General features: G+C 37.2%; 1 protein-coding gene across 1 annotated transcript; it reads right to left on the bottom strand.

Annotated features, from left to right (window-relative positions):
- Positions 1–84: 84 nt before the first annotated feature.
- On the bottom strand, positions 85–19940 carry LOC137406933 (uncharacterized). The gene is made up of 12 exons (XM_068093535.1): positions 19407–19940; positions 18271–18399; positions 17218–17417; positions 14278–14817; positions 8948–9138; positions 8317–8549; positions 2708–2860; positions 2481–2612; positions 1931–2133; positions 1086–1622; positions 597–781; positions 85–476 (listed from the first exon to the last, which is right to left on the bottom strand). The coding sequence occupies exons 1-12, from the start codon at positions 19558–19560 to the stop codon at positions 227–229; spliced, it is 2907 nt and encodes a 968-aa protein (XP_067949636.1). The 5' UTR covers positions 19561–19940; the 3' UTR covers positions 85–226.
- Between the last annotated feature and the right edge of the window lie 505 nt (positions 19941–20445).

Raw genomic sequence — 20445 nt, forward strand, 5'->3', positions numbered from 1 at the left:
GTTCAAGAGCTCAATTTAGGTATGGATACTGTCTTGAATATCTGGCCCCAGTTATTGCCAAGTAATAAACCTTCCGGGAGTGTGTTTAACATCTTGCATTTATATGTATTGTCATTTTAATAACTGAGCTATGGTTGATTCAAAAGCTAATCAGTTGTTTGATAATGGCTGCCAAAATGATGCTTTTACCCTCTCCAAATGGTGAAAACAATTTAAAATATACTTCTTAGTGAATGTATAGTTGCTGGCTATTGAGATAATCAGATATAACCATAGCCTGCTGGACACCTGTGTCATAGGCCCCGTGTATCGTCGACATCCACTTTTCATGGTAGGCTTCACCAGCAAACATAATCACCGGTTTATCATTCCAGTAGATTGGCTCAAGCATTTGTTTAAGAAATTCAGGCTTGTGTTTTGGCATTAAATCAGAAATGTAGGATCCCTGGAAGAACTTGTTTCCCGACCAGTTTGTCCTACAAATTTAGATTGTCATCATGCGCGTGTCTGGTAAGTTGGGTGGATACATCCAGTCCAGCATGAGGGCTAGATACAACGTGTCAAACAAATAATACTGTTGCAAAAAATTGTTTCACCTGATAAATCTGGTTGGTAATGGTGTAGTGATCCCAGTGAAACGTCTCAACAATGTCAAGGCCACTCGTATTATCTGATCATCTGAACATTTATTGGCTTCAAGCGCCGCACGATCGGAAAGGCAAAAACCAAGAGCATTCGGTACATCAGTATCAAGGCCGGTGAGTTTCTTCCACCAAGACGTCTGCAAATGGTTGTAATGCCAAGATCTAGTCAGGCTTTCTGTTGTAAAAATGAAAATAGATCACATCCAGTTTATTAGTTTCTCAATAAAACTAGTTTTATTGCATGCCCAAAGTTGCATGGGACCTTGGTGAGATGATGAACTCTGTACCTTTATCACTCTCAGTGAGCAGACATTGCTATCAGAAAATAGTGTTTAATGGCATTGGACTTCTATAACATGTCAAGGTGTTCAGTAGCATGTAATGGCAATGCTGATTTTCTGATAACAAAACTTACCTGAAATATGCTGTAAGTCTCCTTACCTTCTTGCCCAGAATATCTTCCATTTCCTCGCTCAGTATATTTGCATCTGATTCATCCATGAGGAAGGAAAGAGAACGTTGAAGGCCAAATGCATCTTGTAGTTCATTAGTCCAAACTGAGACATCATAGTATAGAATAAACTTCTCAACGACACCTATCCAGATGTTTTCAATGGCAGCCTCTTTCTCTAGGCCAAGAGGGAAGTCAAAGATTTGTGTGTGTTTAGCTTTCAAAAATCCCAAAGAGGCAGTGATGATAACATGTTCGACTGTGTATACTGTACCTGTATTGGTCTCTACGCTTACACCATGGCTATCATTTAACCTGCTGACTTTTGTCACTTGTGCATTTAACTTGATCTTTTCTCTGATCGTTGGTAAAAGAAAATGATCAAACACTGAAAAAGCTCCTTCAGTGAATGAAAAGTCCTTGTTGTCATATTGAAAGGCTGTTGCATAGATATGTTCTGTTCTAGTCCAGCGAGGAATTCCTTCAGATCTCTCATTAATTTTGTCCATCAAATCGATGATATTCTTCTGCAATTCATCAAACAAATACTCGTATCAATAAATTTTGGGGTTGAAATGGAACCGTCACTGTAATACTAAAGCCATTGAAGTTCTTACATGAGAAAAATAAAAGGCATCATGTCATAATCAGCCTGATCAAAGTTGCTACTCTATGAAATATAAAAAGAATTCACAACACGCTTCTTATGACAGCTAAGCTTTAGTCGTTGCATTATTGGCTTTACTCTACCATCTAATCTTAATTTGAAATTTAATCAGAAAACCAATAATTAGCAATCGCTAGCCAAATATCAAGTTTTGGAAACACAACATACACAAACAACACTCTCTTCATTGCTAATATTCAGGTCCTTGCAGATGGCGCTCAGTTGTACATCTCTAAACTCATCTATGTCCATCCCTGGCTTCCAGTAGGCTCTGATTCGGGTGTCAAGGTCGCTGGAGACTTGTAGTGCTTTGATGACCAAAGACTTGTCTACTTCCTGTCCTCCCAAAGTAAGGAATTGGTAGGTATCTGCTTGTGCATGAAACGGATGAAATACCAGGTCTTAACAAAACTTACAATGGAAAGTTATGAACGAAATGAAGCCAACCTGGAGCTGCAGTGCCAAGTGCCTTCAGAGCCCATAACCATTGTCAATCGTACCAGGCGTGGCAAGAAGAATGCACAAAGTGCATTTAGATGCAGTAAGGCTGATTTTTTACATGTGTTTTGGTTGTCAGCTTATCTGGTTTTATGGGTTAAGGATTTTATTTCATTTTTGATTCTCAAGTGAATGATAGGAATGACGTTACCTAATACATAATATTCCTAGTCATTTAAACCAATCTTAACGCAGTACATTCAGAGGAAGCATAACTTACCAACCATACCATCACCCTTGTAGAGAGTCTCCCCTTTGTCTATTAACAAGCCTTTTTCTTCTAACATTCCATACAATGGGTTTCCATCTTGACCATGTAACCATCTGGCTCCCAAGTCTATAGGGTGACCTCCTAAAGTAACATTGATATACACGCAATATAAGAAATAGGGTTGTGCTGTCTCATGACCTCATCAGTATTGAATTATAACAGGTTCTAATACTTACCTTTTTCAGCTCTTACAGTTTTCACTCGACCTCCTATTCTCTCCGTTGCTTCAAGAATAATGATATCCTCAATGCCATTGTCGATCAACGTTTTTGCTGCTGCGCACCCTGCAATTCCTGCACCTACTATAGCCACTTTATGGGTCATCCTTCACCAGCTCTAATACATCCACCTAGAGACAATGTATGCTATGAAACGTTTATTGCACTCTTCCATGGAATCTGTAGTACACTGTGCGAATCTCCAACTCATCCGTGCTGTGGGCGTACTCGATGATATTAGCTATTGAACTGATGACTGGCCAGGGCAAAGCCTGTAGATATATGAATAGGATAAAAAGTTGTCCTTGTCCTGTGATGCACTGATGAACCCTTAATCGCAACAACAACGCAAGCATTCACTGAAGGAATTATGGGAGGGTTACATTGATTTAATTAACATGTCAAATGGGCAAACAGCTGATAGCAGTGATACTGCCATCTGGGTGCAATTGTTCAACAGGCATTTGCAACAGAATGACACTAGTTATGATCTAGAATACCCGGTGTCAAGAAATGGAGAGACGATTGTAAATGTTTGAATATACACAAACTTCTCATGGTAAAAGCAGTGTGGGAAATAATTTCAGCACACAAATTCAATATTATTAGGACTCAGTCTAAAACAATTGTATTTTGAATTTAAAACAAAGTTTTTACAACAATTTCTCAAATCAGTAGCCCTATGGTAACTACCAAGATAATCTTTCCTGTCAAAAATGAGTATATTGCAACTAGTCCAGTGAAGCTTAGATAACAATAAATGTTAATAAATATGGCATGTCAATTTTTAGAAGGCCTCAACAAGCTGTGCATCAATGATCAATACAGTTTGTCTGCTTCAGAGAAGAACAGGCATAGGCATTATAGGCATAGGTATTATAGCACTTTCCGAAATGACTAGCGATGGTTGGGCGCAAACTTAATAGCTCAAAATTATACATTAATAGCCTAAGCAACTAAAATGAACAAACTGAGTCTGTTTGAACAAACTGAGTTTTTGAACAATGGATTTATTCAGGATTTTATCTTACGACACACTAGCTACATTTCAGCCACATTTACCTACAAATGCAACTATAGGATTTCATTAACTGAAGCCTATTGCTTTTTTGCCTATTGCTTTATTAACCAGACTTTATGATAATAGCAAACTGATATGACGCAAGCACCATACGAAATTCCGTAGCTTAGCGCACCCATAATCTGTGGTGAATGCATTTGGTGAGAAATAGATGATTGGTTCATCGCAGAGTGAATAATTAATGAGGGATGAGCCAATAATGTTTGTAAACAAACACCGTAAAAACAGGATCTTGCATGGCAGAACATAAATAGCTTGGAAAATCTAAAAAAACACGCGCATCACCCATAAATGGGAGAGTCAGCGACCACGCTTCGCTTCATCTACAAGTGGTGGATTTCTAACTAAGGCATCATTTATATTCGGTGGATTTAAAACTCATGCATCACTTATAAGTGGTGGATTTCTAACTAAGGCATCATTTATATTCGGTAGACTTAAAACTCATTCATCATTTATAAGTGGTGGATTTCTAACTAAGGCATCATTTATATTCGGTGGATTTAAAACTCATACATCATTTATAAGTGGTGGATTTCTAACTAAGGCATCATTTATATTCGGTGGATTTAAAACTCATTCATCATTTATAAGTGGTGGATTTCTAACTAAGGCATCATTTATATTCGGTAGATTTAAAACTCATACATCATTTATAAGTGGTGGATTTCTAACTAAGGCATCATTTATATTCGGTAGATTTAAAACTCATACACCATTTATAAGTGGTATATTTAAAACTAAATCATTATCCATAAGTGGTGGATTCAAAACTCGGGCATCATGTATAAATGGTGGATTTAAAACCCATACAGTATCTGTATGTGATGGAACCAATACACATTTTTGTGTACCGGTGGTTCAATTGCTATGCAAACTAGTGTAGAAGTGATTCAAATCCAAAGTAGATTTTTATTGTTCAAAATAGATCCAAATTTTCATAAATTTTAGGGTCATATGTTCAAAACAATATTCAACATGTAGTTCCTAAACATATTAAACGTAATACTCAGCATATACATGTAGATCCTGTATATATATTAAACGTAATACTCAACATATAGTTCCTATACATAATTAACGTAATACTCAGCATACAGTCCCTACATATATAGGTTTTATAGCTGTGCCTAGTCACAGCATGGAAGTAAAGTTGACAAAGTAGTGTTGACATTCATGATCCCCTAAATATTTATATTAATTCGCTATACTTGCCTTAGTAGTTCATATCTATGAGATAAAACAATTTAGCTGATTATCCTGTTTTAAATGCAAAGTTTCAATACTCCAGGCATGGTTTTTAGAAATCAATGGAGTAACAGAAATAAAAATACATACATCTGGTTTGCTAGTCAAGTTTGTTAGTCCACCAACAAAAGCACTGATCAGATCATAAACAAAATAAACATCTGACTTGGAACAAATTGATAAATAGCAGGATTTTGTTGCAAAAGCAGAAGGGAACCCAGAAATGTGATTGTTTACACATGAGAATATAAACAATAACAAAAACATTCTTCAATGTTGTTATAACCAACAAATAAAAAAGTTCAAAGGAATCGCTATTGAGGAGGTACAGTCATAGTGTAGGTGTATAGGTACCTAGTTAAAGCCTAGATGTATAATCACTGAGTAGCTACAGTTAAAGCCTGGACATATAATCACTGAGTAGCTACAGTTAAAGTCTAGTTGTTTAATCACTTAACAGCTACAGTCAAAGTCTAGAAGTGTAATCACTGAGTAGCTACAGTTGAAATTTAAATATAGAGCCACTGAGTAGCTACAATTAAAGTCTGGACAAATAATCACTGAGTAGCTACAGTTAGAGTCTAGTTGTTTAATCATTTAATAGCTACAGTCAAAGTCTAAAAGTGTAATCGCTGAGTAACTACAGTTAAAGTCTGGACATATAATCACTGAGTAGCTACAGTTAAAGTCTAGTTGTTTAATCACTTAACAGCTACAGTCAAAGTCTAAAAGTGTAATCACTGAGTAGCTACAGTTAAAGTCTGGACACATAATCACTGAGTAGCTACAGTTAAAGTCTAGTTGGTTAATCACTTAACAGCTACAGTCAAAGTCTAGAAGTGTAATCACTGAGTAGCTACAGTTAAAGTCTGGACATATAATCACTGAGTAGCTACAGTTAAAGTCTAGTTGTTTAATCTCTCAACAGCTACAGTCAAAGACTAGAAGTGTAATCACTGAGTAGCTACAGTTGAAATTTAAATATAGAGCCACTGAGTAGCTACAATTAAACTCTAGATAACTAGAAATTCCCCTGTCATACAGCCCATGACCAAAGTGATACTGGAAAAAAGAAAGGGTACTGATGGTTGAGAAATGCCATATTAGCAGTCAAATGGCACTGCAGTGCAATAGGATAACTGCAATGGTAGCTGTAATGTACTGGGTGTTATTATGTACAACAAACAGCAATAATGAAAGGAAAAGATTACATGTTTGTATCTCTCCCCCGCAATAAAAGAAATGCAATATTAGAAGTAAAATGCACTGATATTATTAGAACCACCAATATTATTAATATAATAATACAGTAATAATAAAATCAATGCACAATTTTGTTTACATTTCAAAACGTCATAGCTAACAATATCAAGAAGTTGTGATATTTGTATAGATTTTTAGAAAATCTATCTAACAAAACTATTTAGAAAAAATAACAGTAACATATTGCCCAACATCGGTCACTATATACTTCGATCTTGTAAATTCGAATGCTTCTTCTTATAATTAAATCTTTTAAAATCGAATAGTTATTCTTATAATTAAATATTGTAATAATCTCATAAGAATCGTTAGAAAAAATATTATCGTCATCTCCTTTACTTTTACTGCTTTGGACATCAGTTGGAATACCAAAGTACTCATAAGTGTCCAAAATGTCAGTTACTTTGAAATCGGCAAAACGAGAAACGATTACTTTTCAGCACTTCTACGTTAATTACAGAAACCTTCGGTAATTGGACAATGCTATAAACTGGTGAAATGTGCATGTTTTTTTCGTGAGGTGCGCACGACTTAATGGTTCTTTTCTCTGTCGCTCGGCGTTTCGTTTGCTGGTCTTCATTTTGATAAAAATAAGGCTTGTCAAGTTTTAATAATGATTTTAGGCCGAATTAATTTGTCTATAATAATTTATGTATAATCCGATCAGATGGGTAAGGTTTAGAAAATTTTCTACAAATAATAAAGACTTAGCAACATATTTAAATAGGTTTATATGTGTTTTGTATTGTTATTATACTTAAACGACTCCATTGAAAAATGGTTAAATTTGTTGATGAGATTTCGGTACAAGGGTTTGCGACGGCCGTTGATGAATAATTTTCGTGAGTTGTGTGCACATATGCATTTATCATAAATCTCACAAACAATCTCTCTCTTCGCTCATGTTTGGTCGTGGGATTACTGAATAGCTGCAGTTAAAGTCTAGATGTATAATCACTTAATAGCTACAGTCAATGTCTAGAAGTGTAATCACTGAATAGCTACAGTTCAAGTCTAGTTGTATAATCACTTAATAGCTACAGTTAAAGTCTAGATGTATAATCACTTAATAGCTACAGTCAATGTCTAGAAGTGTAATCACTGAATAGCTACAGTTCAAGTCTAGTTGTATAATCACTTAATAGCTACAGTCAAAGTCTAGAAGTGCAATCACTGAATAGCTACAGTTAAAGTCTAGATGTATAATCACTGAATAGCTACAGTTAAAGTCTAGATGTATAATCACTGAATAGCTACAGTTAAAGTCTAGTTGTATAATCACTTAATAGCTACAGTTAAAGCCTAGATGCAACATAGTATACATTGTTATGTTATGTAATTGCATATCATGTTATGCACTTGTATTAGGCACAGGTAAGATCCAAATAAGTCATGTTATTGAATAAGCTTAGCTAGTCTAGAAGCCTTACCATTGAGTAGCCAGCAAGTCTTGACAAATCATCATTGAGAAGGTACAGTGAAAGTCCAGACAGCTAATCATTGAGAAAGTACAGCAAAAGCCCAAATGTGTGATCATGTAATTGGTAGTCAGAGCTTGACTAAATCAGATAATATTTAGGCGGCAGGTCAAATAAACAATAAATTGTGATATAGGGTATAATAACCTAGAATCAACAGACCAATCTGCCTGAAGGGAGTTGGACAAACTCATCTTCTGTGTTAGAAAATGTCATAACCAAAGTTTTTCCTTCTTTGCATAGCATTATTTAGGCTCTACATTTATAGCAACCGACACGCAGCAATAGAGTATGACATATGAGCACTACTAAAGTATCGACACTATTTTAGTGTCTATTAGACCGGTAAGTCAGTACTATTTGTACCAACTACTAAAGTATTAGTCAGTACCAAAGAAGTAAAAAGTGCAAAATAGGGTATAAGACAGTGCATAAGATACATAAGACAAGATACATGAGACAGAGAGAGGTCTCAGTAAAACACTGTAGCTACTAGCTGTTCTTAATATATCCTAGGATAGCATTAGCTTGTTGTAGTCCTGTATCATAAGCTCCGTGTAGAGTTGACATCCATTTACGATGGAACGCTTCACCAGCGAATAACAAAATGGGCTTAGATTCTCTGTTGTATATCGGCTCAAGCATGATCACTGACTGCTGCGGACTGTAATGCTTGTAGAGTTCTGATGAATAGGAGCCTAGAAAGTACTTATCTTCACCCCAGTTTGACCTGAAATACAGACCTCATGCATTTAGTGTTCGTAACCTTATCAAGTTTAACAACTTCATTGTAGAAAACTAAACATTTGAGCATCCTAGATTACTACTCTAGATAACCAGTATGGCTTTAGAGTTGATCAGCTTACGGGCGGTACAACATACAAAATTCAAGTAGTAGGAATTTTAGCAAGCGCTGCAGCATTCACTTCACTGGACACTGTTGGTTAATACAAACGATAAGTATACGTTTAAAATCCACAAGAAATGACCAAGTCTTAAATCTAACAATTTGTAGCACAAAAGTATTAGTTGCACTATAAACACCTATAAACATTCTATCCTATAGGGTACCTCTATTGAATCAGATTAAGAAAAAATAAAAGTTGCTTTCATAAATCAATATCCCACCTTACTACTGCAGATGGATGGGGAGGAGACTGCCCCGTATAGTGCCTGAGGAGTATTTGTAGAACTTCAACTACTTGATCATCGCTACATTTGGCTGCCTCTCGAGCTGAATCATTGCTCAGCTCAACTGAAAGGATGTTTGGATTTGCCTGCACTGTGTTTATATTGGCCACGTATTTCCACCAATCAACCTGAAATGATATTTAAATGTTCCACTTTTTAAAAGCTAACAATGTAAATACCAACTGCTGGGTTTGTACAATGTTAGCAGATTCATGCACAGAAACCTGCACAACCTCATATGTCTACACATTAACACTAGGAAACACAACCAATTATACATAGGTGCTCATAAACTTTGTACACATAACCCTTCGCACTAGTGCCCACAAACGTACATATACACAGAAGTACACAACCATATATACATACACACATATATATGTTATTTATATAACATATATACCATACAACATACATATATATGTTATAGGTATAACATACATACCTATATAACATATAGGTATGTATGTTATCCATACCTATAGGTATGGATGTATATAGATGTATATATGCACAACCATATACATCCATACCTACTTATGCACGCAATCATTTAGATCAATGCACAACCATATATACAACCATATGCACATCACACTTGTGCACACAGCCATATAAACACATACATAATTGTACCATATCTGTAAACACACACACATACACACTCGAGCATGCAGCGTAAACACACATACACACTTGCATAAACAGCTGCATACCAAAGGCACCATCCAGTCCAGTTGTACACACGAGTTTCTGTAACTGTATATAGAAATGATGAAGAGTAGCATTCTATAGTAATTGTTTTTAGTAATTACAAACAATTTTATTTTGAACTGTTTTAGTGTGGGTGCGTTTTTGATAGCTACACAAAGTCATTTTGAGGCATTTTAGATTGTATTTGAAAATAAACATACTGAAAATCATCAAACCAATCACAACTAAGCAATAAAGACCCATGAAAATTTAGTAAAGTTCATGGTGATTGTTTTCGCGCCACTTGCTGCAGACTTTTCAGCAACTTCGCTCAACTTTTTTTCAGTAAGGTACAGCCTGAACTGTGCAAGGTATACAGACATAGACAGGTTACATGACAGTCGAGTGAAACTGCCTTGCGACAGCAGATTTAGTCAAGAATCTTGTGGAGAATAAGCGACTATTATTTACTACCTCCTTACATATATATTATTCACGGTATCAAGGCCGATTAAAGGTTAAACAAAAAGTATGTAAAACCACTAACTGTCCATCACCAATCAATAGCGCCTTACAGTGCCTCGCGTTCCGTGTTCTCAACTCAAGTTGCTGTTCAAAGAACTCGGCCTGGATTTTTGATGAACTCGAGTTGCGTTACGCTAAACTAACCCGGGTTTGTAAAAAAAGCAAAGTGAGTAATTGGGGTGTCTCATTTACAGAACTGCATTTACGCATATTACCCTACAGGATGAAAATATTCGTTGGTCATAAAAATTCGCGATTTTGCAAACAGTCGATCGCGCGAATTCTTAAATTCAGTGAATAATTAGTTCTATTTTTAATCACAAGAGAGAATGACTACTGCATCAAATTGAAAACTAATCGCTAGCCTAGTTTTTAATGTAAATACTAAACGTAATTGAGTTCCAAAACATTTTTAAAATCATTGCCTGAGCTTTGAGCTAACACCATTGGCAATGCATCACATTTATTTACAAAATTATTCGAGGTTGTCACAAGATATGCAGAATGGCGTCATCGCAAAAATAGCCGCGAGGCAGAAGTACTAAACGTAGCCGAGTTCCAAAACTTCTTTAAAATCATCGCCAGGCTTCGAGCTTTATTGCCATTGCGTCAAACTTTACAAAATTATTCAAGGTTTTTACAAGTTATTCGGCATGGCTTCAGCATAGCAAAAAAGCTCTCCTAGTCTTTTTACATTAGAATCAACTCCATCAATCTCTAATACCGAAGTCAAGGGCGATCATGATTCTGATCTGGACATTATGGTATGTATTTGATTTGCAGTGCAGATACGTTTTTCCATAATTAACTGCATTAGTTAATTCTTTTGTTTAAAAACTGATCGCTTTCATCAAATACTTCAGCTATTGTTTTTGTACTTCCTCAACACTCGTTAATATTTCTTCTTTTTTGTGTTTACTGCAGATTGAGAAGGAAACAACCTACTCCGATTTCGAAAACTAGAGACAAGTAGTAATATTCATCAAGACAGGAATATTGGCAGAGAGGCAACCAGTCAACCTAGACCCCTTCATCGACAACAACTCCTTGATATCGCTGTAGCAAACATGATTAAATTATATATTTTATTTCATGTATAAATATATTATAATTTATTACAAACTTGAGTGTACAAATAAAATACTTCAAATACAAATACAAATTTTACAAACGATGAATGGAGTAAATATAAACAGTTTAGTCCATATGGCGGTTGTCTAGCAATAAAATTAAACTGATACTCTTGATATGTGAATAATAGCGTGTAATGGTGCTTTCTGACTAGTTATTTTGGTAATAGCAGCTCTGTCGCTGTCACTGTCTTGGGTAGATGTTGAAGGCGATTCTCTCGCTACTACATGGCTGGTAAGGAAGTTATCATCAGAATTCTTCTCGTGGCTTACTATTGCAACGTTCTGCCGGTTGGCCAAAGATTTGTGCTCGTAAAGGCGTTTTTGTTCCTTTTTTAAAAACAGATATAGTCTTCTCGTAAGTAGCTGCGGTCACTTCAACCTCAATTTCCAAACCTCCCTGAATGATTAGTGATCTTCTAAGAATGACATCTACCACCCTTGCAATCATTGTTCTTCGGTGTATGATGAAAAATCTCTCTCTCTCTCTCACTAAAACAAATAATGAAGCAGTAGGGATGGAAAAAATTAGTATTGCGTTTTACCGAAGAACCAAAGTAAAATTCAACCAATTTAGTAAATGTAAAAAAACTCATTACTTACCACAAGTTGTTGGCTTATCAAAGGCCTCCAAAGCGATGAATATTCGTGAAAACCTCTGGACGCAGCAAAAATTGTTTACCGTAGAATAGCATGATCGCCTCGCAGTTGTAAGCTAAATATAAACCGGAACACGCGGTGTGCGCAAGTGTAGGAATAACTATTACTACCCGCAATAGAGTTAACTTTTCCTAGAGAGTGGCAGTTTTCAGCCGCGAATAAATTCATCCGCGAATATGTATCAAAAGACAATTTTCGCGAAATATAACTCCGCGAATAAATTCATCCTGTAGGGTATATAAAATTTAATAACTGATTAATAATAATGTAAATATATATATATACATTTTTAAATTGTATATATTGGCGATATTTACGCATATTTATTTATATAAATATAGAGACAAAAACAATTATAGAATGTAAAAAGCAAACTAAAAAACAATCTATGTGGGGGCCGGGCCACTTTTTTTTCAAATGAAAAAAAGAGTTATCTCTCTAGAAGCTGACAAGAAACTGAATGAACACCAGAAATGAACAAACATAGAAATTATGTCAACGACGTTTAATGATGCACACAAAAAATTCCATATAAAAATATACTGTAGCTAGAGAAAATGAAATGATGAGTTGTTTAGTATGGCGCCTTACAGTGCCATACCTGCCAACTCTCACGCATTGGGCGTGAGACTCACGCAATCACCCCAAAGAAAAAATGAAAATGCGTGAGATTTTTGCCCCAATTTCCACAATTTTATATATACTATCACGGATACATCAATTGCCCAAAACCAAATCTCAAGCATTGCCCCACTCTTGGGTTGGCAGGCCTGTACAGTGCCTCGGGTTCATGTTCTCAAACCTAGTTGTTGAACTCGAGTTACTGTTGAAAGAACTCGGCCTGGGTTTTTGATGAACATGAGTTGTGAACTCGAGTTGTATAACTCTAGTTGTGTAACTCGAGCTACACAACTCGAGTTATATTTACAAACTCGAGTTTGTAAATATAACTCGAGTTGAGAACACGGAACGTGAGGCGCGATACCAATCCACTAATTTCTATATCTAATTACTTGACTGTCCTTTAACGTTTTAGAGCCTCGGTTCAACATAATTCAGAGAAATGTTTTCCCACCTGATCCTACGCCTGATTGAACTATTATTAGTTCTCAAGATATTGCCGAAATACCGAGAGCACTTGTAACAGACGGAGAAATAAAAAATAGCTGCTGTCAGAACATTAGTTTCTAATGACATGCTGACTTAAATTCTTAGTAATGGAAGATCAAAAACAGACAAAAAACTAGAAACTTGTTTTTCATTCACAACAAATATACACACTCCGCCAGATTCGATGTACATCATCTATTAGGTATGTTTCTTCAGTTACCTCAAAAACATCACATATTAAAAAAGTGTGAAAAAAACTATTTGCTATAGTTGATTTCTGTTTTTTCATTCACTATGTTTCCATGATGCGCAGTACTTCGGAGTTGCGCTCTTGCCGAATCATGAAAACGGCGTCTTCGCACTGAAATCACTGCACACTGATTAGTGCGAAGCCAGTGCAAGGAAACAGCAATTGCGCAGTGGCTGCGCATAGTTCGCTTGCTGGGGAGGCAGATTCATCAAGGGCCATAAACTAGTACAAAAGTTATCCTGCTTATCTTGTTTTTTCTATTCTTCTGATCTTCTTTCACTTAACTTTAATTATGGTCTGCACCCACGAGGATGATGAGGTGATTACTTCCCTGGACTTTGTTATCGATACCAACACTTTTCGAAAAATAGGTGGCAAGTCCTGAAGTAACAGCTAAATAATATATTACTTAAAAAAATACTTATTAAAAATATTTTACTTTGTAAAAATTGTGTTAAGGTTTGTAAAACCTTGTGAATGTGTATTGTAAATAAAAGCATAATGATGACAAAAGCATAAAGACCGCTTCTGACGTTCGGTATCCATGATCGATTCCATGTCTCCATCCGGCGATTCGATTTATACAATTTCTCTTCTCTGGCTAATTTGCTGAAAATCACTGCGCAGCATGTAAAGGTACAATCCCCTCGACTTTGGAGTGGAATGCATCGGAGTACTGCGCATCATGGAAACATAGTGACTGTGTTCTACAAACCTGCAGCTTTAAAATAGTATTAATTTCATATTGCGTTGTGATGTTTTGAGTGCTTTCAAAGTCAATAGAAAGTTGTTAATTTGATTTAGGATCACGGGATTTTCTCGTGTAAACTCCAAAGTGTTAAAAAGGTTGACAATTCCTATAAAAGGCCCACCATCAATCAGAAATATGCTCTACTCACCTCATCTCCTAGCACTTTCTGCATTTCTGGTTTTAAGAGAGTTTCATCGTCCCCATCCATCAGCAAACCATAGCCACTAAACTGAGGATTCCTTTCAATCTCTTTGGTCCAAAATGGATGCTCGTAAAAGAAAATAAATTTTTCTACGACCCCTATCCAAATTTGCTCAATAGCAAGCGATTTGCTCGCTGGCAATGGTGGATGGAAAAGCTTCTGATGATTTTGCTTCAAGTAAGAAAGAGCAGGTGTTATGATTACATGATCGGCAGTGAAGATTTCTCCACTGTTGGTAGTCAGACGAACCACAGCGTCGTCACTCGAATAGTCTATCATAGTCACTTCTGTCTCTAGCTTGACTTTAGCAGTTATTACCGGAAGAAACAACTCCTGGAATATAGAGTACGCTCCATCCTTGAAAATGAAGTCTCCATTACCACCAATATCATACTGGTCATCGTCATAAAGTTTCTCACTGCGATCCCACTTTTCCGTGGCTTCTTCTGTTTTATCGGTCTTCTCCACCCACACCAACAGCTTTTTCTACCAATAAAACTATTGTTACAAGCTGTTGTTACAAGCTGTTGAAAATGGATTGAAATTATTCAAACGATACATGCATCATGGAAATTTGAATATTGTTGATCACAAACAATTAACTATAAAAACGAAACGTGAACATAGCCCTAATTTGTAGCATAAACAGATATGAGCTACACCAACATTACTACTCAAGTACGTAAGCTTGGTACCCAGTCTATTTAAACCTTTGTTGCTGTCAACCTATACAACATATGACAGCTCAAAAGTATCCCTAATATTGCTACAGTGGAACCTCTACTTGCAAAATCAATTAGTTTCGGAAGCCATTTTGTAAGCATAAAATTTCGTAAGTAGAAACATATTTTACCATGTAAATGCCCTAATTCGTTCCAAACCTCACAAAACTCGAACCTAATATTTGTATAGATAGTAAATACATGTAATGACTAAAACTTGCCACAAATACATGTTAGAATTATATTATTACATAATAAATAGAAAATGTACACATGGAAAGAACTAAGAACAGAAGAACAGAGAAGCAACGAATAAAACGTATGAATGATATGTTTGTTTACCATTGGCACGATAGGTGAGGCTAAGTGATGCCCGCGGGAACGGGGAGGTCAGAGGAGGTCAGGGGAGCTAGGTGTTGTATTGCTGTTTGATTTAAAGCACATAAATTACATAATTTTTTTATTATATATTTCAATACATCAGAGTCTTGGCTTTCGAATGAGCCTACATTCAATACACAAAGAATAATAGAACTATGAAAAACGGGGTGTCTAAAGTACGTCCTGCAAAAAAACACTTGGTTCAGGTACTCAAAATGTGGCGTCATAATTCTCATTTAGCCTTAGGTCGTCGATCCCTTTCACTGCCATTGAGGCTGCGTTTTTCTGTGACAATCGGTGCTATTAAACCCGGAGAGCTTAGTTTAATAATAAACTAAGATTCTAGATAATCAACAATGCCCGCGATCGTGCTAATGCCCGACCAATACAAACACATGTTCTGGGTTAATTAATTATGCTTCAATAAATGTACTGTTGTTGATAAAGGTAATGAAATCACATCGACTAAATTATGACCTGCGGTTGTGTGGCCCTAGGACTAAATGTCAATCGCACTTTCGCGAGATCACGCAATGCTTGAAATTAATTAGTCTCAGTCGTCACCCTTAACATCGCATTAAAAATAAGAGCTAGTGCATAATATCATCGGGAAAATATAGTATGGTTCTTGGAGTCTGAGGTACTTATCATAGAAATAATATGTACATGGAGAACTAATGACACTGATTCCTTTGTCATCTTCATTCGTTCTCTGGAGTTGTCCTACCTTCGCCTGCCACTAACGTCATTATCGTCATTTTCGTAGTTGATAAATAAGCGGTAAGAGCACACAACAACGAATATGAGAATTGTGACGTCACAATTTTCGAGACTATGCCAGTAAACTTTTTCGCGGTAGAGCTCTGGGAAATCCTATAAACACCAACCAATGTCTGTCTCACCATGGCAAACAATAGCTCATTCGAAAGCCAAGACTCTGATGTATTGAAATATACAATAAAAAAATTATGTAATTTATGTGCTTCAAGAATGTCAGTAGATAGATTTATTCACATTAGCTCGGACTGTACATCATACAGAAAACACAAAATTTGAATTGCTAGAAACTAATTTAGTCATACTCTCTATATGATATATGGAAACTCCAAATTATACAACAGTTCAGCGTTCGAAGATAATCACGTACACGCTCACACATGCGCTCACACGCGCCCGCGCTCACACACGCACGCTCACACACCCGCCCGCACACTCACACGCCCGCACACTCACACGCCCGCACACACACACACACGACTACACACACACTCACACACACAAATACACACACGCATGCACACACACACACGCACGCACACACACACGAATACACACACACACGCTCACACACACACGCACTCACGCGCACAAATACACACACTCACACACACGCACTCACTCACACGCACAAATACACACACTCACACACACGCTCAGACACGCACGCACACACAAATATGAAAGGCCTTCTGTTTTTTCGTATCTCGAAACATTGTTTATAAGTTGAAGCAATATTCTTTAAGAAAAAATGTTTTGCAACTTAGAAATTTTGTACGCAGAATTTTTGTGAGTTGAGGTTCCACTGTACTTCAAGCCAAGTGAAATTTCCAGAGTTTTTTTGCTGGCAATACAAAACAATTTTTCTGATTGCTTTACATGCCTATTTGATCATTAACACTACTGTCATTGCTTTACATGCCTATTTGATCATTAACACTACTGTCATTGCTTTACATGCCTATTTGATCATTAACACTACTGTCATTGCTACTGGTACACTCACGCAAATCTTTTTTTCCTCCGAAGTAAGTTTTAGTTTTGCGGATAGTCTCTTGAAATGATGCTTCTTAAACTTGGCCATATTCATTTTTGGCTCATACTCATCCCAGATAGCCTCATCTAGCATTTCTGACATCTTCAGTCCTTTTACGAACACTTTCTTGTCTATCCGAGCACCTTGGATGTCGTGACAGTGATGCCTATCTATAAATTCTAGTAGTTATCTATCTATAGGTGAATACAGTACATGCATGTTATTTATAACGTATTCTCTGCATATATACATGTAAGACGTTACATAAAATAGCTATAAGTCTCTGATTTCACAGGGTGAGATCTTCAAATTCCCAGTGTGCTAGTTAGGGTTACACTTGTGTTATAACAGCTGTGTGTCGAGTGCGTAGGGTTAATATTCAAGGACTATTCAAGACATAGAATTAGCAAGTCTATAGACTGAGCGTTGCGTGGTGTCTGAGCTCTTAAACTATCTTACATGTTAACTGATGATCTCAGTTAGACATAAACTGCACGTCCATGCTTCAAATGAGTTTAAAGTTGCTTCCACTCGGAATCATAGAAACGGTAAAATCCGAACGCATTCAATGCCATTTCACTTCGCTAAACTTATGAGAAAACATTCGCTGTGAGAATACTATTCGACATCATAGAAACGCTCACTGCTGATGGATTTGAATAAATAATACTCACCTAAGCTAGCCCCAATGAAGGGGCTCGCACACAAAACCACACGGGTGTCTGCTATCAATATTTGCTACTGCTACTCAGTACTGTTTCTGCTTGACTTTTTTCCTTTACATTAACATTTACATGCCAAGGAAATGACATGAAAGGATGACGAAATAATTTATTTTTAGTGCAACTAGTTGACTAGACATGAACTGTAAAGTGACTGACACGAAAGGTAGTCTGTTTCAACAAATTTCTAAAACGGTAGGGTACAAATTCGTCTGCAGCGAGCAACTCCGAACCCATTCGAAGTATGGAAACGCAGTGATGAAAAGCTGAGTAGCACTGAATGGTAAATTAAGGTGTTTACCTGCTACGTTCTCTCCCCATACTAAATACTCTTCCTTGAAGTCGAGCAGCCCTGCAGAGTTTAACTCTTCATATAGTGGATTGTCAATTCCGTGAATCCACTGAGCACCTAAGTCTATCTTCCTTCCACCTTTACAAAAGAGAAAACTCGGCATTGTTGAATTACTTATGCATCTTGGTAACAACAGTCTTTGTCTAAGCCAGCCAATTTAGAGCCTCGCAACGAGTGTACCAGGAAAAGACTACTTCAAGTCGCATTGACCTTGTTTCAAGTCAGTTATTTCGCACTATAAATCTTCATGGCTGCACGCAGTCATGATGAGACAAATACGAAAAATAAAGTCAGGAACACTGAAATCCTAAGATGGACTGACCTCCCATCTATGGCCGACATCCTGATAGAAAAAGGTCTAAGATAGCTGAGACAGGTGCACAGAGTGGGTTATGAGTGATTACCTAAACAACTATTACATTCACAACTATACAAAAAATGAGGAATGAGAGCTGACCCAGATTGAGACAGAGATGTAGCGAGGTGTAACCTGAAGTTGAGGTAACTGGACCCAAACAGAGCGGCGTGGAAGCCAGTGAGAAAGCCCAAACCATAAGACAGTCATTGTCAAAACGACCGATTGCGAAAGAGAGAACTCTTGATTGCTATTTTTATGCAGTGTTTGCTATTAAAATTTGCTATTGTGTATAAAAGGTAAAATGTGTCGTAGCATGGCCATTGGATTTACAGTTACAGTGGATTTTTGTTACAGAAATCAGATGGGAGGCAGACTCACTCTAATAAGGTCTAATACGTCAGTACCAAGGTCTGTGATGTTACATAGCGATTACAAACTATCATGCCTTGCAATTACAATGACTGTCTCAAACCTAACTTTTGACAGCGTGTTTTATGCATCCGTCGCTCTGAGAATCAGTTTTGGTGCGCTGGACCCGCGATAGTTGCAAGGAACATTTCGCTATGACAGTCACTATTGGTTATTGTCCACAATAAGCCTCTTGGGATACACGCGGAATGAGGCAGTCAGCGCAAATATGTCAGGTACGACTTGTAGGACTATAGCCAGAATATTATGCAAGAAACCAGAGTAACAAACTTAGTCACAAAGGATGATCGTCACTCACTTGAGCCGATAGAAATAGTCTTAACTCGTCCACCTATCCTGTCGGTAGCCTCTAGGATGAGGATATCCTCAATACCACCCTGAAGCAACGCTCTGGCAGCAGTGCAACCAGACATTCCTGCACCGACAATGAGTACCTTGTAATGCTTTGCCATGACCTTGATGGGGAGAGCTATGAAGCTGTTGTAAGTATATCTTCTTCTATGAAGAAACCTTTTTACTAGTCAATGGGATAATGCTATAGCAAGTTACGACAGGGCTTATCATACGCAGTAGGATACACGCATGAATGCACTGAAGGCGTTGACTGCGCTATGAAGGAAGATGGTGTCCCATCACAAGGTCGGTACGGCGTCAGCTACCTCCGTACTATTGAATAATATATCGTGAAACAATGGATTGTGTTTGCATTGTGTGTACCATTACTATGATTATGTTGAATAGCACTGGTGCTTTTATTGTGGGTCGTCACACGTGTCTTGAGCAAAAGCTCAAGACACGTGTGAGCGTATACTGAGCAAAAGCTGCTAGAATCGTGCTCGCTAGTAACTCGTTTAGCCAAAGCGGTTTGCCGACGAATTCTGTGCGCATGCTCAGATAAAGGCATTGCACTCAAACCCCTTGAATGGCAGAGGTCAATCGCGAGTACGGAGCTCCGGTCGACGCCATGTTCAGTTAGCGTTTGAGTTAATTTCAATGTGTTCAATGTGAGAAAGAAATCTAATTTCAGATTTAACAGCTATGGAAGATCACGAATACACCGCTAAATCAAAGGAACAGACTACTGATATTACTACTAATAATTTATGTAAGAGACAGAAGGGTGTAGGTGCACAGTGCTATTGCTATTCTATGAACTGCAAAAACCGGAGGAATGGACTTGGAAAGGGAAAGGGATTGGAATGTCAAAGGAAAGGGCATGACATTTCACAAGTGAGTCACTTCTACTACTAGTTCTATTACTATTACTAAAGTCTACGACTACTACTAGTTGTGCTACTACTAGTTAGTACTGCCACTAGTTAGTTCTACTACACTAG

The sequence above is a fragment of the Watersipora subatra genome, chromosome 10 (genome assembly GCF_963576615.1).
Source record: "Watersipora subatra chromosome 10, tzWatSuba1.1, whole genome shotgun sequence".
Taxonomy (NCBI): Eukaryota; Metazoa; Bryozoa; class Gymnolaemata; order Cheilostomatida; family Watersiporidae; genus Watersipora; species Watersipora subatra.